The 22,134-nt window shown below is 34.9% G+C and overlaps 3 protein-coding genes across 4 annotated transcripts; 1 reads left to right on the top strand and 2 right to left on the bottom strand.

Annotated features, from left to right (window-relative positions):
• Positions 1-1,188: 1,188 nt before the first annotated feature.
• Positions 1,189-9,152, bottom strand: LOC123912848. Of its 2 annotated transcripts, none has more exons than XM_045963424.1 (10): positions 8,988-9,152; positions 4,749-5,019; positions 4,381-4,608; positions 3,665-3,895; positions 2,975-3,573; positions 2,714-2,890; positions 2,503-2,607; positions 2,343-2,409; positions 2,135-2,230; positions 1,189-1,490 (listed from the first exon to the last, which is right to left on the bottom strand). In XM_045963424.1, the coding sequence occupies exons 2-10, from the start codon at positions 5,013-5,015 to the stop codon at positions 1,365-1,367; spliced, it is 1,896 nt and encodes a 631-aa protein (XP_045819380.1). In that variant the 5' UTR covers positions 5,016-5,019; positions 8,988-9,152; the 3' UTR covers positions 1,189-1,364. The 2 variants fall into 2 exon arrangements, with proteins under 2 accessions (XP_045819380.1, XP_045819379.1); XM_045963423.1 differs by lacking the exon at positions 8,988-9,152 and adding an exon at positions 5,207-5,643.
• LOC123914784 lies at positions 5,206-8,505 on the bottom strand. The gene has a single exon (XM_045965957.1). It carries the CDS (start codon positions 8,503-8,505, stop codon positions 5,206-5,208), a length of 3,300 nt encoding a protein of 1,099 aa, XP_045821913.1.
• A 4,318-nt stretch (positions 9,153-13,470) lies between the features above and the next one.
• On the top strand, positions 13,471-20,622 carry LOC123912688 (squalene synthase 2-like). The gene is made up of 14 exons (XM_045963240.1): positions 13,471-14,016; positions 14,102-14,144; positions 14,684-14,773; positions 15,095-15,170; positions 15,817-15,886; positions 16,222-16,365; positions 16,450-16,554; positions 16,733-16,879; positions 18,200-18,275; positions 18,939-19,027; positions 19,766-19,857; positions 19,938-19,983; positions 20,070-20,139; positions 20,278-20,622. Exons 1-13 carry the CDS (start codon positions 13,822-13,824, stop codon positions 20,136-20,138), a joined length of 1,242 nt encoding a protein of 413 aa, XP_045819196.1. The 5' UTR covers positions 13,471-13,821; the 3' UTR covers position 20,139; positions 20,278-20,622.
• Positions 20,623-22,134: the final 1,512 nt, after the last annotated feature.

Genomic DNA, 22,134 nt, shown 5'->3' on the forward strand with positions numbered 1-22,134 from the left:
TAAAAATATACAAATGCTCTTAGATGAACCTAAAGAGAGCAAATACAAATAGTACAGAGTATTTGGCTAAAGTGCAAAAACACTTGACAGAGGTTCAGAGCTTGTATATCACAGAGTTCAGAGTTTGTTCAGCGCACGTTCAATTCTTGATAATTGTATATGTGTTGTAGCTGAATCTTCTAGTATATATACCACTAGAAAAGAGTCGTTGCAAAAAGAACCGTTGGAGTTGATAATCTTTTGTCTTCAAGCAGTCTGTCTTGATGCAGTTGGTTGTATCCAAAACTAAGAAAGAGTTTCAGTTACTTTGACTACTGCAGAGTGGACTTTCCTTATTCAGCTAACAAAACTGAAGACCCACGTTCTCAAGTTAGGACAGACAGAACAGAGGTAGCTGAACTGATCAGACTTGAAAGGTCCTTTTCTTCATTGGTAGAAGAGTTGACTAGAAAAGGGAATCTTCACAGCTATCAACGAGATCTTCAGAGTTTGATGAAGCTTGTAGACAGACATGAAGTTCTGAGGTCTTCATCCTCTGAACGTTGTAACCTCTGAAGTCCAACATCTTCTGAGCGCTTGTGAACTTCTGAATTCACATCCTCTGAACTTCATTCAGGACTTATATGATGCTTATATCTGCGCACTTAAAATAAATTTTTAGTCCTTCCAATTGTTAATTAATACTTTGTTATCATCAAAACCTTTATAGATTTAGGGGCAAACATTTTTAAATCAATTTTGTTCCAACAAGAGTGTGGTCTAGTTTCTAGGAGAGTGTCTCCATCTTGATTATTATTATTGACAGCAACATGCACTAGTAGAAAAAAGCTATTTTACATCTGGCGAAAACCACTTTTTACATCTGAAAAATGTCAGATGTAGGCGCACGAGACTTAGTAAGTATACACATTTTACATCTGGCGTAGTCAGATGTAAAAAAACACTTTTTACCTCTGACCAAGCGAAATTCAAATATTATTTTTTTAAAATTAAATTGGACTTTTTACATCTGACCAAGTCTACCTGATGTGAAATCTTAACTTTATTTTTTTTTTTTTTTTGAAAAACCTGCGTTTTTTTTTTATATATATATTTTAAATCTTTTTTTTTATTAAAAAAATCTAACCCACAATGCCAACAATATAACATAACTTGCATCAAGAACATAATACTAAAATTCAACATCCATAGCCAAATTCAAATTCAACATTCAACATATATATAGTAATAATGTCATTAAAGTACAACCACATTGTAATCCAAAATACAAAACATCATAATAATTAATACTAATCCATCCAAAATACAAATTAAAACATCATCATAACTAGTCCATTGTAACTTCACACAAACCTAGCTAGCTCCTAATCTTTCTCGTCGGCATCATCATAATCTACCTCGGGATTATATAGTTGAAGAAAACAAGTTGCCCAGCGGTCTCGCAAATCATACAACTCCTCATCTGTTAATGCCGTGGGATCATTGAACACCTACAATATGTAAATAACATAATTCATATGTAAACTACAACATGTTATAAACCAGCAAGCACGCACGCAGGATTAATCAAGAATTTAGGTGCTTAAAGCGCACTGATTTGATCAAAGCCATAGCCAATTGTTTGCCAATGCAAACTATAAGAACTAAAACTGTCAAGTAGTTTCTATAGAAATAGATTCAGCTACACACTATCCACAGCTTCTGCTTAGCAATGGAAGTATCTTCAAGCAAAGGTATATGTCCTAAGAGTCCTCATATTTAGCTACACACTCTTTCTAGAGATGGTAATCACTGATTTTATAGTTAAGTCTAATTCAAAATTTTAAGTCATAACTCTCAGACACATCTGAGTCGTCCGACCAACTTTACCAAACAGCAGCAAAAAAAACAAGCACAACAGCAAGCATGTTTACTGGTTTGTAACAAGGCTCATGCACAGCAGCAAAAACAACAACCACAGCAGCAAAAAAAACAAGCACATGTGCCTATATACAAATGTCTATATAATTGACATCAGGTAGACTATATATCATCATTCATTCACTACTAAGTATACAACAATATGCACGTACAGCAGCCTATATATCATCATTCATTCACTACTACATATGCACGATAAAGAAAAATACGATACCTCCATCCAATTCTTTGTAATACTAGCAGAGACAATGTCAATCATATTCTTCATTACATAATATCCACAGTCATTGCCGTTAGGCTGTACCCTTGTCTACATATAAATGACATTTAGTTAATACATATATATATGCCAAAAAAAAAATACGAATCAATCATCATGTGTTATTAACGTAAATAAATATTAAAATTTACGCCACACTTACTTTGGGAAAAATCCATGAAGTCTTCTTTCTATTACCAAATGTTGCTAATTGATGAACTTTAAAAGCACTACAAAAATTTAACAATCAACAATGCTTTAATAGGCAGTAAGTGGATAAACAAAGGCAAACTAAAGGCAAACTAAATAACGTAATAACTTACTTTGTAAAAAGACTCTTCGCTGCTTCAGGTATCTTATGGTGTAATGAACAAAGGCAAACTATTACATTGTCCTTAGGACACATAATTATTAATTGCCAATGCCCGCTGTACACATGAAAGAACAATTATTAGTGATTATGCTATCAAAATAAATAAGAAAATACATGTAGCTTATCAATGACATAAGCTATACATATATATATATACTTACTCCCAAAGATGTGGTGCTAAGTAGCACACTTTGTTTAGATCACGCAACTGATTTTGTATGTATTGTTTACCCGCCTTTTGAAATGAGACTGGCTTTGATGCAAAACTCAATTGACATGGGTCCAAAAATGCAAATAAATCTGAGTTTTTTGTGTCTAAGGAAAGACGATGCATATACCTGAATAGTAAAGAGAGGAAAAACATAAGACTTTTACATAAGACAATGCATATACCTGAATAGCAGTAACAAAAATGTACTTACGTGCACCAAAGCTGTAGAATTGAATAGTCAAGCCATCTATCACCCACCAATAAGTCTTTCATATACTTTGGCGACATCTTAAAATTGGTGACAAACTTATCATGTTCTAATTGTATGGGCAAATATGTTTTCCTTTTCACAATCATGCATAACAATTTTTGAACCGAGTCTGTGTCATTATCTAAGTCCTCCTTCATGTTTGCTGGTGCAACAGAGCAACTAGCTTTCATACTGTCAAAGTTCCCTGCAATATCTATTGGAGAACAATTGTCAACCTGTTGCTTTGTTGGGGAGGCGTTTTGAGAGAAACCGGCAGACTTAAGTGTATCCAGCATTGTCTTTTGCATCATTTGACGCTCTACAGCCATCTTCTCTTCAAATTCAGCTCTAATTTTTGTTTCTAGTTGTGAGAGCTGCTCGGTGACATCCGTATATGGTGATGAACGTAAAGCCCTTCCAAAATAATTGGTAATTGTAGCACCTCGTCCAACACCACGAACTTGGCCACCATGCTCAGCTGTTCCAAGGGCAGCTGTAAGAATATCATCACGTCCCATTGGAACAAAGCTGCCCTTTTCCGTCTCTTCAACTAGAGAATCCTACAAAATGCAAAAAATGCACTTTGAAAGTAATTACAAATAAACATTCAGATGGCTTGACTATGCGTGTAATTATCAAAAGTTTACTTACAATTTTGTCGGCAACAACTTTTGTAGCCGTTGATGTGTACGAACCATCTGGTTTTTGTCGTGCCCTCTTCCAGCCCTCATAACGTGGGGGTGGAGATGGAGTACGATCACCGCTGTCTCTCGACCTCTTTTCAGCCATCATAGTCTCCATAAGCAAATCATACCCTCCACGCGATAATCTATGTGGGTGGACATTGTTGGCCACTTTTTCTTTACCCTTTTGACTTTTTTCCTATTATAATGTCAATTCATTACTATTAGCAATCTGATTGTAATAACCACCAAACAATATGTAATATTTTCCCCAAATTGAAAACTACGACAGCTGATAGCAGATCATATATTTTTACTAAATTATAGCAGGCAGATTGCAGATGATAGCAGATTATAGCAGACAGGTTATAGCAGGCAGATTGCAGATTATTATAGCAGGCAGATTGCAGATTATAGCAGGCAGATTACAGATGATAGCAGATTATAGCAGACAGGTTATAGCAGGCAGATTGCAGATTATTATAGCAGGCAGATTGCAGATTATAGCAGGCAGATTACAGATGATAGCAGATTATAGCAGACAGGTTATAGCAGGCAGATTGCAGATTATTATAGCAGGCAGATTGCAGATTATAGCAGGCAGATTACAGCAAGCACGCAGATTATAGCAAGCACGCAGATTATATTTTTACTAAATATATTACTAAGAACATTACTACTAACCTTAAATTCAGGGGTATGTCGGGACGCCAAAAACTGTTTCCATATACCTTCTTTAATAAAAGAATACCTCACATATGGAGGTTCACGATCTTCTTTGGGGTTTGAAACATATTCTCTCGTGAGTTGCGTCTTAAAACCTCTCCATCTGTCTCCCGCATAAGATAACAATGCATTCCTCAAAGGATCTTTATCCGGATCTTTATGAATTACTGGTACAACAAAATAACTCTACATATATACATTAAAATTTTGTTAGTTTTTTTTTCCACATAATAACAAAACTGCCAGATCAGCAGGGAACCCGAAATGAAGGCAAATACATATCACTTGATACAAAAATTAAAGGATAAATGATAAATTTAAAATACCTCAAGATCACTCAACATTTTCTCTTTTTCATTTATGTCTACGTCCTTCCACTCATCTTTCAAAATACTACAACTACTTCGAGCAAGATATGACAAATAACTCTTGAACGTTTTTGCATGAGCACCGGTAGGATTCCATGTTTTTGGATGAAATGTGACAGATAGGAGTTGACCCGATTGATGAACTTTGGTAAGTTTTCTCATCATAGTAGCACCTCTTCCTCTCTTTTTTTGGCTTGAAGAAGCCGTGACGGTTGAATCAGCCATGTATCTGCTTACACAAAAAGAAAACGTTGATCAGGATCAAATGAAGCTCAAAAAAATGCAAATGGCAAAAGCAAATGTGTAATTAAATCAAAATTCACAAACATACTAATTATTAATTATTACAAAAAAAAAACACAACTTATGAAAAAACACAAATGTATAAACTTGTTAAATCAAATACACAAACGTACTAGTCCTGCCATATCCCTTCTTGATGATCCGAACGAATAGCTTGCACGTCATCCTCTTCATTTTCTTCAACGAAGGTAGGCACATTTGTTGAGAATGGAAGAGTTTCGGAAATATCAAGAATCACATCTTGATTTTCATCACTACCTTGCACATTTTTTCCTTGTAAAACCACCGACCACCTACTGTTAGGCGAAGGATCTTTAACATAAAACACTTGTTTTGCTTGGGATGCCATGATGAAAGGTTCGTCGGTATAAGCTAACTTGCAAAGATCGACCAATGTAAATCCTAATTCATCGATTCGCACACCACTGTTAATATTAATCCACTTGCATTTAAATAGAGGCACTTTAAACATAACGTAATCAACCTCCCAAATCTCTTCAATCACCCCATAGTAGGGCGAAGATGCCATAACCGGGTTTTTATCCTTGGAACTAGAGAAATGCATGGACTCAGCCACAACCATAACCCCACTATTTTGCATGGTACTACAATCATCCTTTAGTTTTGTATAAAAGGAAGTTCTATTTATATCAAATGCACTCCAAGTTATTATGTTACGTTTAGGCTCATAGGACAACCACTTTATTGTATCAGAATCACTACCATCATAAGCAACCTTTTCTTTGAACCACTCAGAAAAACTCTTATTATGTTCTATTAACAATCCTTTTTCATTCATTCTTGGGTACTTTATCTTTAAGATGTTTTTGTGATCAGATAAGTAAGGTTCAACCTCATCCGTGTTATTCAATATATACAAATGTGCCTGAAGAATTACCTGAGCACTCATGCTCTTGACATTTAAACCTTGTATACCCCTACCTCCACATCTTCCATCGTGACGAGACTTAGGAACCCCTATAGCATCCACTTCTGACAAATAGTTTGAACAAAACTCAATAGCTTCTTCTGCAATGTACCTCTCAACGATCGATGCTTCCGGACGGTGCGGGTTTTTTGTATACCCTTTTAGGATCTTCATATATCGCTCTATTGGATACATCCACCTTAAATAAATGGGTCCGCACAATCTAATCTCTCGTACTAGATGAACAATTAAGTGAACCATAATGTCAAAAAATGAAGGAGGGAAATACATCTCCAATTGACACAAGATAACTGCAGCCTCATTTTCCAACTCGTTTAACTTCAATGGATCAATGGCTTTACAACATATTGCATTGAAGAATAAGCACAACCTACTTATAGTTTTCCTAACATTGTCAGGCAATATCCCACGAATAGCCACGGGTAGGAGTTGTTGCATCAACACATGACAATCATGAGACTTTAAGCCAATTAATTTGAGATCTTTCATTGATACAAGCTTCTTGACATTTGATGAGTAACCATGCGGCACTTTGATACTTTGTAAACACTCACAAAAACTTGTTTTCTCTTTTTTAGACAAAGTGTAACATGCTGGTGGCAAATATGTCCTGTTATTTATTTGTTGTGGTAATAGCTCTTTTCGTATACCCATCAAATCCATATCAAGACGAGCATTTATACCATCCTTTGTCTTGCCTGCAATGTTGAGAAGTGTTCCGATTACACTATCACATACATTTTTCTCCACGTGCATCACATCAATACAATGTCTTACATCAAGACTGGACCAATATGGAAGATCAAAGAACACCGACCTCTTTTTCCATGCAATTTTCACATCAGACTTTTTTTGAACATCAGACTTTTTTTTGGCCTTTTTTTTGCCCTTTCCAACGTCCTTTGCAACGTCCTTTCCAAAGACAACATTAATATCACGTTGTAGTTCATAAACTTGCTCTCCAGTTAAGGGCTCCGGAGCAACACCATCCTCCGGGTGATCATTGAAAGCTTTCCGCAATCTACGATATGGATGATAACGGTTTAGAAATCTCCGATGCCCAAGATACACAGTCTTCTTTCCCTTTTTCAATTGCTTGAAATTTGTGTCTTTTGCACATATAGGACACGCTAGGTGCCCTTTAACGCTATACCCAGACAAATTGCCATATGCCGGAAAGTCGTTGATGGTGCAAAACAACATTGCACGCATATTGAATTGTTCTCCAGAATACGCATCAAAAACATCAACTCCTTCCTCCCACAACACTCTTAAATCATCAATTAGGGGACTTAGATAAACATCTATGTCATTTCCGGGTTGTCTTGGGCCTGAAATCATCATCGATAACATAATATATTTACGCTTCATGCACAACCATGGAGATAGGTTGTAAATCATGAGCAGAACAGGCCATGAACTATGGTTAGTACTTTGATTGCCAAACGGATTCATTCCATCAGTAGCAAGTCCAAGTCTAAGGTTTCTCGACTCCTTGCCAAAATTTGGAAACAAAGAATCGATTTTCTTCCATTGCAAAGAATCAGCTACATGGCGAATTTGTCCATCACATTTTCTCTCTTCTACATGCCATCTAAGATTCTTTGCGTCATTTGCATTAGCGAACAATCTCTTGAACCTTGGAATTATTGGTAGGTACCATACAACTTTCGCGGGAGAACCCTTTTTCGTCACCACATCATCACTAGAATCACCATCTTTCTTTTTGTAGCGTGACGCCATGCACTTCGGACAATGATCAGAGTTTACAAACTCTTTTCTGTATAATATGCAATCATTAGGGCATGCATGTATCCTTTCATACTCCAAACCCATCGGACACAATACTTTCTTCGCCTCGTAACACCGGTTTGGTATTACGTTACCTTCAGGAAGCATTTGTGTCAACAATTCAAGCAATTCGCTAAAACTTTTGTCGGTCCACCCATTCTTTGCCTTCAGATTAAACAACTTTAACACCGCTGACAAACGTGTAAAATTTGTGCATCCCGGGTACAAAGGTGTATCCTTGTCGCTGCACAAAGTATCATGCACATGAGCCCTCTTAAACGAGTCTTCTCCGATATCACGCATCATGTCTTCAAGACGATCATCCATATCTACACTAACGTTTTTGCTTTGGGACACATTTCGCTTTGTTACTTCTTCACCGTGCCATATCCATTTTGTATAATTTTGACAAATCCCATTGCAAATGAGATGACTAAAGATTTGGTCCTTATGAATTTCTTTTTTATTTCCACAAAGAACACATGGACATCGAAAATGTACATTACTTTTAGGGGGAAGATTTTTTTCGTCATTACTTTCGGGAGTCGAAAGGTTTTTTATAGCATTACTTTCGGGAGATGGAAGATTGATTTCAGCAAATCGAAGAAATTCAATCACTCCCTGTTCAAATTCAGCACTTAATCTATTAGCTTTCATCCAACTCCGATCCATACCTATGTTGTGAAATTAAGTTAAAACATGGTAACACCAATTAAAGTATTGGTTTCGTACCCGATGGGAAACCAATCACTTAAATGAATCACTTAAACTTTACCACTAAACTTTAACACAAACACAAAGAATAAGAGCTAAAACCAAATCAGGTAACAGTTCAGTAGAAACAAAATAAACCACAAACACAAAGAAACAGTTCAGTAGAAACAAAATCAAGTAACAAACCACAGAGCTAAGAGCTAAAACCAAGTAACAAACCACAAACACAAAGAAATCTGGTAACACAAAGAAAATCAATTGAACAGCCAAAGAGCTAAGAGCTAAAAGTTCAGTAGAAACAGTTCAGTAGAAACAGTTCAGTAGAAACAAAATCAAGTAACAAACCACAAAGAAACAGTTCAGTAGAAACAAAATCAAGTAACAAACCACAAAGAGCTAAGAGCTAAAACCTTCGATTCGTGAGAAACAAGAGTACGTACCTGAATCGATGTGAAAGAGAAAGACAAGCTTCAATTCGTGAGAGTAGAGGCCGGAGAAAGGAGGACAACCTTCGATTCGTGAGAGTAGAGGCTGGAGAATGAAAGACAACCTTCGATTTGGAGTTAGGGTTCGTGAGGGTAGAGGACGACTGCGCGAGTGAGAGAGAGAGGATGACTGCGCGAGTGAGAGAGAGAGGACGACTGCGCGAGTGAGGCGGTGGTGGTGAGTTGATTAAAGGACGGCGCTGAGGTTCAATCTCGTCGCCGGTGGAGGACGGCGCTGATGAGGGTTTGCATCGCGAGAGAGAGCGTATCGATTTCTTTTTTTTTTTGTGAGTTCGTTTTTTTTGTCTTGCGAGAGAGAGAGAGATACGTATACCTCTCTATTCCAAAAATATTATTTTATTTTTTTTATTCAACCTGACTTTTTACATCTGAGGCTAAATATGGCCAGATATATATGTATTTTAGATAATTTTCACCATAATTACAAGATTGCCACCGCGTTTAGTTATTCATCTGGTATATTGAAGTCAGATGTAAAAAGTCTTGTCTATATATTTTTTACATCTGTGGATATTGAGACCAGATGAAAAGACTACTCCATATAGCGTTTTACATCTGACATATGTTCGTCAGATGTAAAATGCTTAAGTAATATGTCATATTTCTACTAGTGATGGTACGTGTTGTTAGAGGGAATTTGGGACGGGGTCTCATTATCTAAGAGGTTCTTAGATAGGATTGCACGGGTAGTGTCTAGGTGATAAGTCAAGTACCGGGTGTTGGTCGAGGGCTTTGAACTAGAGCTATTATAGTGGATTCATTCCTGGATTGGTATCCCCCAGAGTAGGTGACGTTGCACTGAACTGGGTTAACAACTATCTGTCTTATTTATTATTCTGCAGTTTATTTATTTATTTTCTGTGTTCTGCGACTGTCTTGCTGCAACGTATGCTATAGCATCTTGTGCAGCATTGTGTTCACTGCGTGCCAAATTTCAATATCGGATAGGATTCTCTCCATTGACATTATGGTCAAATTTTTTTGTAACCATTGATTTGGGAGGAGAGAGAAAAAAAAAGTGAATTTAAGGGTGAAGATGTATAACTTGGACTCATTAACTCCTTGTTGATTTGTTTTAGTCCTTACTAAATTGATTCATATTGAAATTGGTCCTTGTAAGTTGTAATATCATATGTAAAATATTTGATTTTAGTCTTTTAAAATAAATTTTACAAGGACTAGTTTTAACATGAATATATTTTGCAAGGAATAAAACAAAAATCAAGGCCAATAGTAAAACGTTATATATTTGTAAGGATAAAAACTAAAAAAATATTTTGGACAAAATCAAAACTCTTCATATTTGCAAGAACCATTCGTATATTTAAGCTATGTGTCAAAGTTGCAAATACATCCACAATTTTTTTATTAGTCATTTTGGCCCTCAAAACTTTTTTTAGGTAGTCAGCTTAGGAGGCATCAAATGTTTTTTTTTTTTGGTAAAGATCAAATTTGTTTTATATTGATCAATTTAGTCATAAAATTACTAACAAAAGGGATACTAAAAATGTATTTGCAATTTCAATATATTTAAAGATTAATGCGACATTGAATTTTACTTTCATGGATCAAAATGATCCTTTGCAATTTTAAAAACATGTTATTATTCCAACAATGAATTGATGTAAGTGGAAAGAGATTTGGGCCCCTTAAACAACTTATCAGAAGTTTGATCTCTGACTCATAAGTATGAAAGGAACCTTCATTGTGCGTGCACTACAAGTTTCCTGATGAAATTTCATATCTATAACATGAAACAAAACATTATTTTTTTTTGTACAACATGTTATTATAGTTTATTTTTATGGATGTCCTCACCACAAGAGCTAGCTATAATGATCGGATCTATTATGAAAGTTCCACTATTGGAGAATGTTAGGGACAACAAGATTGTGTGGCAAGAGGAACAACATGGTAAGTATAACACAATGCAGTCGGGCTATAGAAGGTACTTGAGAAATAGGAATTTCACTTCAACAGGGAGAGTGGTCTTGCTTATGAGGTATCCGTGCTCCGCCAAAGGCCAAATATTTTTTATGGAGGGTGTGTAGGGGTTGTTTACCACCATCTCGTGTTTGCCTTTTGTGAGTGTTATGTACAATGTCCGGCCTCGTGTCTGATGTGTTTAGGAGTGGAAGAAGACAATTGGCAAGCATAAGAGTTTGAACTGAAGCTGACCTTGATTATGTTATTCAACTGCAGGTGCAGATTGCTACAAGTGTGCAATATGTTTTCTTTGATATTCGCATTCCGAAATTGATGTTGTAGCCGGAACAATGTTAAGCGGTGGCGGAGCTAGAAAATTGGACAAAATCTTAGTTTTATATTGAAAAATATCAATTTTAAACAAAATAATTCAGTTTTATGTCAATCACCACTGTCAAGTTCAGCGTCAATGAAAAAAAATCTCAATTAACATAAAAAAGAAACAATGAAAAAAAAAATTCAGTTTTACGTCAATCACCACTGTCAAGTTCAGCGTCAAACTGATTTTTTTTGTTTAAAATTGAGATTTTTTTTTCATTGACGCTGAACTTGACAGTGGTGATTGACGTAAAACAAAATTATGTTAATGAAAATTACTGTCAAGTTCAACGTCAATGAAAAAAAAAATCTCAATTATCAAGTTCGGCGTCAAAAAAATTCATTCTTGTAATTAACATAAAAAAGATTCATAGTCTAACAACAGGGGCGTCTCCAAAAAGTTGAAGACCATGTGGGATTATTAAAAATATGCCATAATAAAAGAAACAATGCAAAAAAAAAATTAAAAAATTGTCGTCGATTTAAATTACAAATAACATCAATAACACTAAAAAATAATTATTTTTTCAGTAATATAAACAAAGTTTGATAAACAAGACAATCTCTATTACACATCTCTTCATTTGATAAAACTATATTATTACAATTAGCTATAAAACGTCTAAAAAATTTATTCGCAATAGAAAAATTCTCTTTTAGGACATTTCGTAACTAATAAATCAATCATTTTAGAATGAAAAAAATCTCAAGTATTTGAACTCCACAATCTCTCATGTGGAAGTCCGCACTCCCTAGTTTTATATCTCTCATTTACTAATACTACTACCCTATAATTTTTTCAGATACCCATATTTTTATGAGGCCTTATGCCGTCGCACATGTCGCACACCCTCAAAAGACGCCTCTGCAGTTATGCCATATACTCCAAAACAGCGTAGCCACTCTACCTATAGTAGCGTAATCCTCATTCTCAGACAAGGAAAACACTCTATCTGCCGCACTACCTTGCTGACAAGCTGCGGAACCCAAGACAGATGACAGTCCAGTTGCTTGCCAACTAGATTGAGCAGAAGTGCATGTGAAAAAAGTGTGTACATCATCTTCTACATTCTCTTCACATAATGGACAATGAACATCACAATTCACATTACGTTCTAACAGTGGCGGATCCAAGAATTTTGTTTGGTGGAGGGCTAAAAGATAATGTATTTTTTCTTTTGATAAGTTAAAAATTCATTAATTCAATCCAATCGTAATATCATTATGGAAGCGACCGATCCATCTTCTATTGAAGATCGCAGAAACCCTACACAATTATATGTTCGAAAAATGGACAAAAAAATACACCAATAAAAACAATACAACATAGAAGCCAAACACTCTAAGATACAAACACAATCCCAACACAAAATAGTCACTAAAACCAAATTAATTAACCACACAAAACTAACAACTACAAAATCTCATATACCAAAGGCACAACAAGACCATTTATACCTACTACATGCTAAACAAACAAAGGAACCAGCTAAACCAAGCTAACAGCAGGCAAGACAAAGAACTACTAAACCAGGAAAATAAGCATAATAAACCCGCTACAAGTATTAAAGGATTTTTTTTGGTGGGGGCTTCCAAAAAAATGTAATAATTAATACTAAAGGAAATTATTTGTTTTTGGTGGGAGCTCAAGCCCCCAATAAGCAACACATGCATCCGCCCCTGCATTCTAATAATTGACACCTCGTTGGAATGCATCACCTACATAATCGCTAAAAAAGATGACGCGCTTTATGCGGAGCATGCACTTTCGAAATTTCTTTCGAATTACCCTCCACATGGTATTTATCATTGCGGATAATACACTTCATAGCAAGCTTGTACTCGGATTTGACAAAGTAACAACCATTTCGTTCATCCTCCCAAACCATTTTATCACATAGACCGACCCAATAAGAGGTGTCGCAATAATCTTCTCTGACACTTGGACCGAGAATAACATATGAATTGACTGTGTTTTGGTCACACAAAAAATGTACAAAAACATGTTATTATAGTTATTAAAATAATAGCTTTTTGTCAAATAAATAAATAAATAATAATAATAGCTGTCAAAAAATAATTATAAATTCCTTCAATAACTACAACACAAACCGCGATTCCTATAAAGCTACACAAAAAAAATGTTCTAATATATTCAAGTTAAATAAACATGCACCCAAACACATAAAGGTTTAAGTTTAACGACGTGTGAAAGAGAGTGTAGAATAGAACGAATCTACACATCTTGAACCGTCCGTCCGAACAAACGAAACACGACGAGTAATAGTAGTTGCTATCACTATTTTTCAACTTTCCAAAATTATCACAATCACAAATATTCACAATCCAATACCAAAACCATTTTCATCGATCCATTACATAAATAATCACAAAAATTCAAGTGCACACAATTTCTCGCCATTGAAAATTCAGATTCCGATTCCAGAACAACAACAACAACAAGATGGGAAGTTTAAAAGCGATTCTGAAGAATCCAGATGATTTGTTTCCATTGTTGAAGCTCAAAATCGCCGTGAGAAACGCCGAGAAACAGATCCCGCCGGAACCACATTGGGGATTCTGTTACTCAATGCTTCATAAAGTTTCTAGAAGTTTCGGTCTCGTTATTCAACAGCTTGGTACCGAACTTCGTGATGCCGTTAGTTTTTCTAATCTTAAATCTCAACCGTTCATTTCTCTCAATTGTTTCGTTTTCTGAACTTTGTTGTTATGGCTTTTTGCAGGTTTGCATATTCTATTTGGTTCTTCGTGCTCTTGATACCGTTGGTTCGTTCTCGAATATTCTAAATAACTGCATTTCGTTGTTCTTTGTTAGTTACTTTTCTGCTTATTACTGTATGTTACTATGAGTTGAAGAGCTTGTTAATTTGTTTTTAATTTTTCATTATTTAACTATGTATTTTACCAGTGATTGTTAAGAGCTTGTTAGTTTGTTTTCACCACCAGTATCCAGCCCACCGGACCGCCTAATCTGGTTCGGGGGTCAGTTCTTGTATCAAGTGGTTCCAAGAGCGTTGAATTTTATGCGCATCTTGCATTGTGGATCATTTTGGTGGATCATTTTGGTTATGAAATAGTGAAAATAAGTTTGGAAACTATAAGTATATAAGGCAATTATGTGCGGATTGTTATATTATGTTGTAATGAAACTGTTATAGCTTTTAATTCTCTATCTATGTTGCGGCTATTGTGTTTGAATGTGAGTTTTATATATTTGAAGTTCAAATCATTTTGATTGAAAATTTTTGCAATTTTTCGGATATTGAGAGGATCTAATGTTTTTGTAACTTTTCTTGTTTTGGCAGAGGATGATACTAGCATAGATTCAGATGTCAAGGTTCCAATACTAATAGCTTTTCATCGCCACATCTATGATAATGATTGGCACTTTGCGTGTGAGTATGCTTTTTCTTTCTGCTCCTTTCTGTTTAAATATTGATTCCTTACTGAGTAAGATAAGATCTGATATAATTTTAACATCTTCCAACTTGTTGTATGTGTCCTTCAATTGTTGAAGTAAAAGTTTGATTTAGCCGCATCTAAATTGTTTTTCAGAAATTGGATTGGATTTTAAACTGTTTCATTACTTCCCATAGTGATTGCTTTTAGTGATTTTAGAGACAACCCTTGTCAGTTTTAAGGAAAATGGTTTTAAGGTACACATGCCTCACTTTATTGATGCTGATCTACATGTTTATTGTTTCTTATGTAACAAGGTGGCACGAAGGAGTACAAAGTTCTAATGGATCAATTTCATCATGTTTCAAAGGCTTTTCTGGAACTCGGAAAGAAGTTAGTTCTTATCTTTGCACATCTGTCTGGAACACACTTCAATATTCCGTGATACGTGTGGTTTATGAGTTGTTTATACTTTATATACAAAAATTTACCAATTATTTCTTATTTATTACCCTGGAGGAAGTGGGTGTTTACCGTCTGGAATGTGAAAATTTGAATATAGAAAGCATTGTGGTATGCTGTGCTGTGGGTGTGATAATCAAATTCATGTGTTTTTTAAAACATTTACACATTATATTGATTATTGACTACAGATTGATGGATAACCATATGAGGCTGTGTTCATGATTGTTTAGAATTATTAATTGCTTCCATGTTATACAATATCAGTTTCTGTATTATATATTTTTTTCATCTGATGCCAGTGAGCTTCCAATTCCTAGTTACATTCCTCTTGGTCTTTGGTAGGATTTAATGTAAAATAAACCTAAGACTCAAAGGTCTCATTCTCTAATTTGTGTGGGTGTTTATGTTGTTCAAATTAAAGGTATTAAACAACTAATCTGGGTCTTTGATTGAGACGTGCTATGTGGACTATAGATTTATTCCCTTTAGTAGCTTTTCATAGGTGTATATGATTAGAAGTTATGGCTGTGCACTCTATGATGAAAAATTAAATGTTTGCCAATCATCTTTGCAGCTATCAGGATGCAATCGAGGATATTACAAAAAGAATGGGTGCTGGAATGGCCAAATTCATTTGCAAGGAGGTAAATTATCATACATGTATTATGTTCTGCATACATTCCTTTAATAACTGTTAGTTACATGTGGTTAACCTCTGTGATGATGGGATGCTATAAGGTTTGTTACTTTTTTTGTGATGTGGCTATCTAGTAGTTTGATTTTTTTAATGATTTGGGAGGGCAATATAATCAAAGGTTGTGAGGACAAACAGTAATGTAGTGTTACCGTATAATGCAACATTTTTGCAATGCTTTGATACTATACTATTCCAGAGAACTATCCTTCATAGGGATTTCTGCATTTTTTTGAACCACGAAGATCATCTTGATTTATGCCAAGACTTTTCCCTAATTTGCAGGTAGAAACAATTGATGACTACGATGATTATTGTCACTATGTGGCAGGACTTGTTGGGCTGGGTTTATCAAAGCTTTTCCATGCCTCTGGTAAAGAAGATCTGGCTACTGACGAACTTTCAAATTCAATGGGTTTGTTTCTTCAGGTATTATGACAGTCACAATGTAATATATAGCAAAATATGCTCACAATATTTACTTACATTCCAATTCATCTTTTGAGATTGCAGAAAACCAACATTATTCGAGATTATCTGGAAGACATCAACGAGATACCAAAGTCACGTATGTTTTGGCCACGGCAGATTTGGAGCAAATATGTTAACAAACTTGAGGTTTGGCCCTATATGAATTTCTATTTATTCCAATCTAAATCATAACTTAACCTTTTTCATTGCATACTGATATGTTATGCTCACACAAGTGTCTTTTTTAAACTATTTTTGTGTCTGATTGTCAAATCAAATGTATAATTTGCATCTTTGGTACTCCAATTTAAATTTTTTCATCCAGGACTTGAAATATGAGGAAAACTCCGTTAAGGCTGTGCAATGCTTAAACGACATGGTCACTAATGCCTTGCTGCATGCTGAAGATTGCTTACAATACATGTCTGCATTACGAGACCCCCCTATATTTCGGTTTTGTGCTATTCCTCAGGTGTTGTTCTTTTGCTTAATTATTACTTATTGCTTAAGTGTTACATAGATCATGTTACTCTTCTCTTGCAATGTCATAACATCATTTGTCAACATGTTTCAAGTTTGAAGTATTTTTAATTTGCAACTCATTCTATGTTTTAGAATAGCTCAATCAATAGCCGTTGTGTACTCATTCAGACCAAATATGAAAAATACTCCCTCCGGTCCTATATATAAGAGAAATGTTACTTTTTAGATTCATTAAGAATCTAATGTATTTAATCCATAATATGGTCTAAATACATTAAGTAACATTTCTCTAATATATAGGACCTGAGGGAGTATTATATTACTATATCAGTTCATTAAGTTCAATGCTATCTAAAAGATGCGTGATAGTAATACTGTCATACAAATCATTGTATACCTCAAGTGTTTTACAAAAATATAGTGATGAACATCAAATAAAAATACTTGATTTTAATTTTCATATTTAATGTATGTGAATATGGCATGGACTTCTTTCTATTGATGATTATTATTTAGATTATGAGTGTCATTGTGTGTAGCTATAATGCTATATAACATTTGGTCACTCTAATATAATATATTTACTTGAACAGCTAGGAAGTAGGCACCCAAGGTCGTTTTCAAAGTATCCTGAGTGGGTTGATTTCACAAGTGCTTAGTTGGATCTTAACCAGCAAAAATATTTCGTGCATAGAACTACTAACATTCGGCCAATTATAGTGGATTGGAAAAATAAAAATCATGCGATTCCTTTTTCTTTTTTGCTAAATAAAAATTAAACCTGCACACCAACGAGGCCCGAGGGTTGGGTCTAGTGGAATGGGCTAGAGCTAGACTCCCACAACATGGAGTGTCGAACCAAAGTTGGAATCCTGGCTGGGAGAGGTACCCATATTTAGTGCCCAACATGCCTCAAATAGGATTGTGCCTCCAGTGGAGGGTACCTATGGGAAACTAAAAAAAAAAAACTGCACTATGAAAGCAAACAAAAAATGGTGTTTTGAATCTAAACTCACGACTCTAACAATAAACCAGACATTATCCACAACAACTAATTGTACCCAAAAAAAATTATTCTAATAAAAAATTAAGATCCAAGATGTCCAAGTATTTTTTTTCCCTATTTATAATAATGTACAAGGACGCTAAACAAATAACGTAGGAACTAAAAGAAAAACTCCTGGTGGTTGCCTTCTTATTTGCTATTGCTATGTACTTATTTTATTTCTCATGATTATGTATACATAGCAGCTATTTTCATATTTTTTTCCTAGTAACTTTCATGCTTATTTGACTTATGTCCTAACAGGTTATGGCAATTGGAACACTTGCAATGTGCTACAACAACATCGAGGTCTTCAGAGGTGTAGTTAAAATGAGGCGAGGTAAGAGAAAATTTTTGATACAGTTTTTTTTGTAATTTAATTTAGTAGCATGGTAAACATGATGCTAAAATTGGTATAAGATTGGGAAAAATGATTATCAGTATGAATTACTGCAATTTGCATTCCATGTTACTTTATGCTAAATCATTCTTCTTAAAACTAGTATACTGGGACACCCCCTTTGTTGGATGTTTGTACAGTGGGCCAGCTCTATGTCATTGAACATATTTTGTTGGGTTCTCTAATTGGATCTAGGATGTTCAAAATATTGAAAGCTAAATTTTTTATTTTTTATTCTATTTTTTTATTGAAAGCTAAATACTTTGCAAGCACATACATGTCCTGTAGCATTCTCATCTTATGGATGTTGGTTAAGTGCTGGAAGGCAACAAGCTGAAATTCTATAGTGGACATTCCTAGTTTTGAAATGTACATATAATACTTGATCTATATTCATTAGTTTAGGCATTTGTATAGTTTCCTTTCCTCTCATTTCATTTGAAAATATTTTGTTTTTATCGGGGAATTCTAATGGACTAACATGTTGCTGTTGGTGTTCTTAGCCCATTGTTAATATGTGTTTTTTTTTATCATGCAATGTGTTTCTTTAAATAAAAGAAAGTTGAACTAGCTTTATGTCTTTGTTTTGGTTACGGTTTATAGGTCTAACTGCCAAAGTCATTGACCGAACAAAGACTATAGCTGATGTCTATGGTGCTTTCTTTGATTTTGCTTCCATGTTGGAGTCCAAGGTATGAAGCATCCCTGGTCCTAAACAAAGTATGTTTAGATTTGTAACAAAAGAATGTGGATGCTACTCGTGATTTACACCCGATAATTTTCCTATTTTATGTTTTATAAACACATTAATTGTTAGTTGTGAGTGGGTGAAGAAGAGAAGTTGATAAATAGACTCCCCTTGCATATGAATTTTCATGTATGTATAGGTGTATGGGCATTTTTCTTGAAGCACTGTAGTAGCAGTACTGCAATAGACACGTGTTAAGTCCTTGAGTGAACAATTAAACTAGCTACAATCTTAGGTGTTTTAGAAGTCTTGTTTGATTAGTCTACCAATTTTTTTGCAAACCTAGTTTATTCTACCCTGAATAACCTGTTGAAGAATCATAATTTTTTAAGGCCCTGTGATTAGGAAAACAATATCGTAGTCAGTCTTTTGATTTTTGCTCATCGATGACTTGGCTTACACAAGCACACAGAAAATTTTCCTGGCTGAGTGTGATACTGATTTGTTATCTTCCCAACAAAACATTAAATAACTCTTAATCATCATTCATCACCCACCTTTCATTCCATAGCCTCAAATATATTTGATGATTTTTTAGAATTGGAATATTAAAACGCAGGTTTTGTTACACAGCCCATTTAAGTACATTTCACCATGTAACTAAAGCTGTTTTTCAGTTCCAAGGATATATTCATAAAGCTGGCTTTTTCCTACTAAAAGGATTCGTCATTTTGCATTGTAGGTTGACAAAAATGATCCCAATGCAACAAAAACATTGAGCAGGCTGGAAGCTGTACAGAAAACTTGCAGAGAATCTGGTCTCCTAACCAAAAGGCATATACAAATATCCGAATACTTTAAAAAGTATCTTTTTACCATTTGCAGTCTAACAAATTTTTCATTGATTCAAGCAGGAAATCTTACGTTTTGGGGAGTGAGAGCAGATATAGCTCAACCATGGTACATTTAATATTTTTTCCCTTTTTATCGTTTTAACTTGGTCCCTCATTTTTAAAAATATATACTGATTTAAAGCATTGCTGCAGATTATCTTACTGGTCATCTTGTTTTCCATAATTTTTGCTTATCTCTCTGCACACCGTTATAATTATTAATGTAAGTTCCATCGTTGTTATTCCTTTTTTGGGTATAAATAGTTCTATTATTATTTTTAATGTATGGTAGAATGTGTTAAAAATTAACAAAAATAACGAGTTACCCTTTCTGACGGAATTGTTCAAACCTTTTTTGTAGCAACTGGTTTTCTTGCCTTTGCAATCATGGATAGCAACAAAACACCGGTAGCATGCCCCATTCGCGGAATGTGAATTTACATGCATGGGAGCGAATATTTCGGTGCATGCAGTTGAAAATTGTGTATTTTATTTGAAATGAGTAGTAGATATAGATATAGTTTCTATTTTCCTGTGTTGGATTTAACTCTTATGTTCATGCATGAAATTATAATTATTATGAGTGTTGTTATGAATCATGTTGGAATTCCAAATGGGTACTACGGGTGATCAAAACTCGGTCCTCCCCCTTCTTTGTCTAACATTGGGTTTCCCACCAAAATCGTTTACTGTTGCTTTGCTTGTATGTATTTAGTTTGTGTACTTTGTTAAAAAATTAAACTCCAAGAACTCGAACAAAACTTATTCTCACTCGGGTTATGGTTTTTGCGAAGATTGAGAAAATTTAGGACACAATACAATCTTTCACCACAACAGCTGCAATGAGCCATGAACATAGTCAAGACTAAACTTTGGAATAAGATGGAAGATGATTTTTTAACCAAGTGTCTGCTAGTATACATTGAAAAGATAATTGTTGAAAAGTTTTATAGATTCAATTTTAGATGATTTATGTGACATGTTAGAGAGGTGTTCTATAGTATTTTGATAATTTTTATTAAGGGAAAATCGCACTAATTTGAGGTCTTCTTAAAAGACAAAGATACCCCCTCTAGTTTTGTAGTAGTAGACATAAATTTCTCCTAAGGTCCCTTAATAATATAAATTTCTCCTAATGGCACATGTTAACATTTTCCTAAAATTAAAAATCACTCTTTTCTATTGATGAAGACACTGTTACTCCACTAAACCACTTACTATTGTTGTAAGCTTTTCAAATCTTTTTCTTTAATTTATTTCTTAATTTCAAATCTATACCATAGGATCAATATTCAAAATCAAAAGTGGTATGCTCTCTTCTTCGCTGAAATGTACCAGCAAATGCACATATTCTGTACGTATAAAATATTAGTAATTGTCCGGGTTATCTAACTTCACGTTTCTAAAAATATAGTTGTTCTTCGCCTTTCTAAATTGACCAAAATCCCCTGCACCCCATGTACTGGAAGATATATTTTGATAGTGCAAATATTATTGGGAGGTAAATTTTAGTAGTTCAAATCTTCTCAAAAACTGCATTTCGGGAATTCTTTTTTTTTTTTTTTGGCTTTTACCACTAGTTTAATCTGGTTCGGGGGTCAATTATGGCATCAAGTAGTTCCAGCCCCCTCCCCATCGCAGTTGCGGGAAATTCTTTTTTGGATGGAGAAAGAACCATGAAATATTAATTGCTTTGGATCTATAATTTTAAGCAAATTGAACAACTGATTTAAGATACGCATTAAAGATAATGACTCCACATAGCCATGGTAGAAACTAGATGGCTGGATCCCACTTTATCTTCACCTTTGCAATCCCTTCAATTTTCATCCACTTCCCCCAATCATGCCCTCACCCTCAACTGAACCTTATTCAATTATTACAAACATAAGCATCTTCAACTAATGTCAATTCACCAGACTCTGAAACCCTCTTATTCCTATTGTGCCCAAAACTGTTGAAGTCAATTTATGTACTCAAACAAGCTAGCCGTAAGTTGCAAGAGATGCTTTTCACTTTTTGGTTTCTGCAGGAAACAGTCTTAGAGCTGGAAATTCCCCTTCATGAACTTTCAGTCATCAAATGTACACTGCATTAAGGTTTTGTAATAAAAAATTTAGGCGTGCTTCCGTGAACTTGAGGCTGGAATCAGAGATCTTCTATTGCCGCCCTACCTGCTTCTCGCGCACCCTACGCATTTTCATTTTTACCCTTCCGC

Source organism: Trifolium pratense, linkage group LG3, assembly GCF_020283565.1.
Source record: "Trifolium pratense cultivar HEN17-A07 linkage group LG3, ARS_RC_1.1, whole genome shotgun sequence".
NCBI classification, from domain to species: Eukaryota; Viridiplantae; Streptophyta; class Magnoliopsida; order Fabales; family Fabaceae; genus Trifolium; species Trifolium pratense.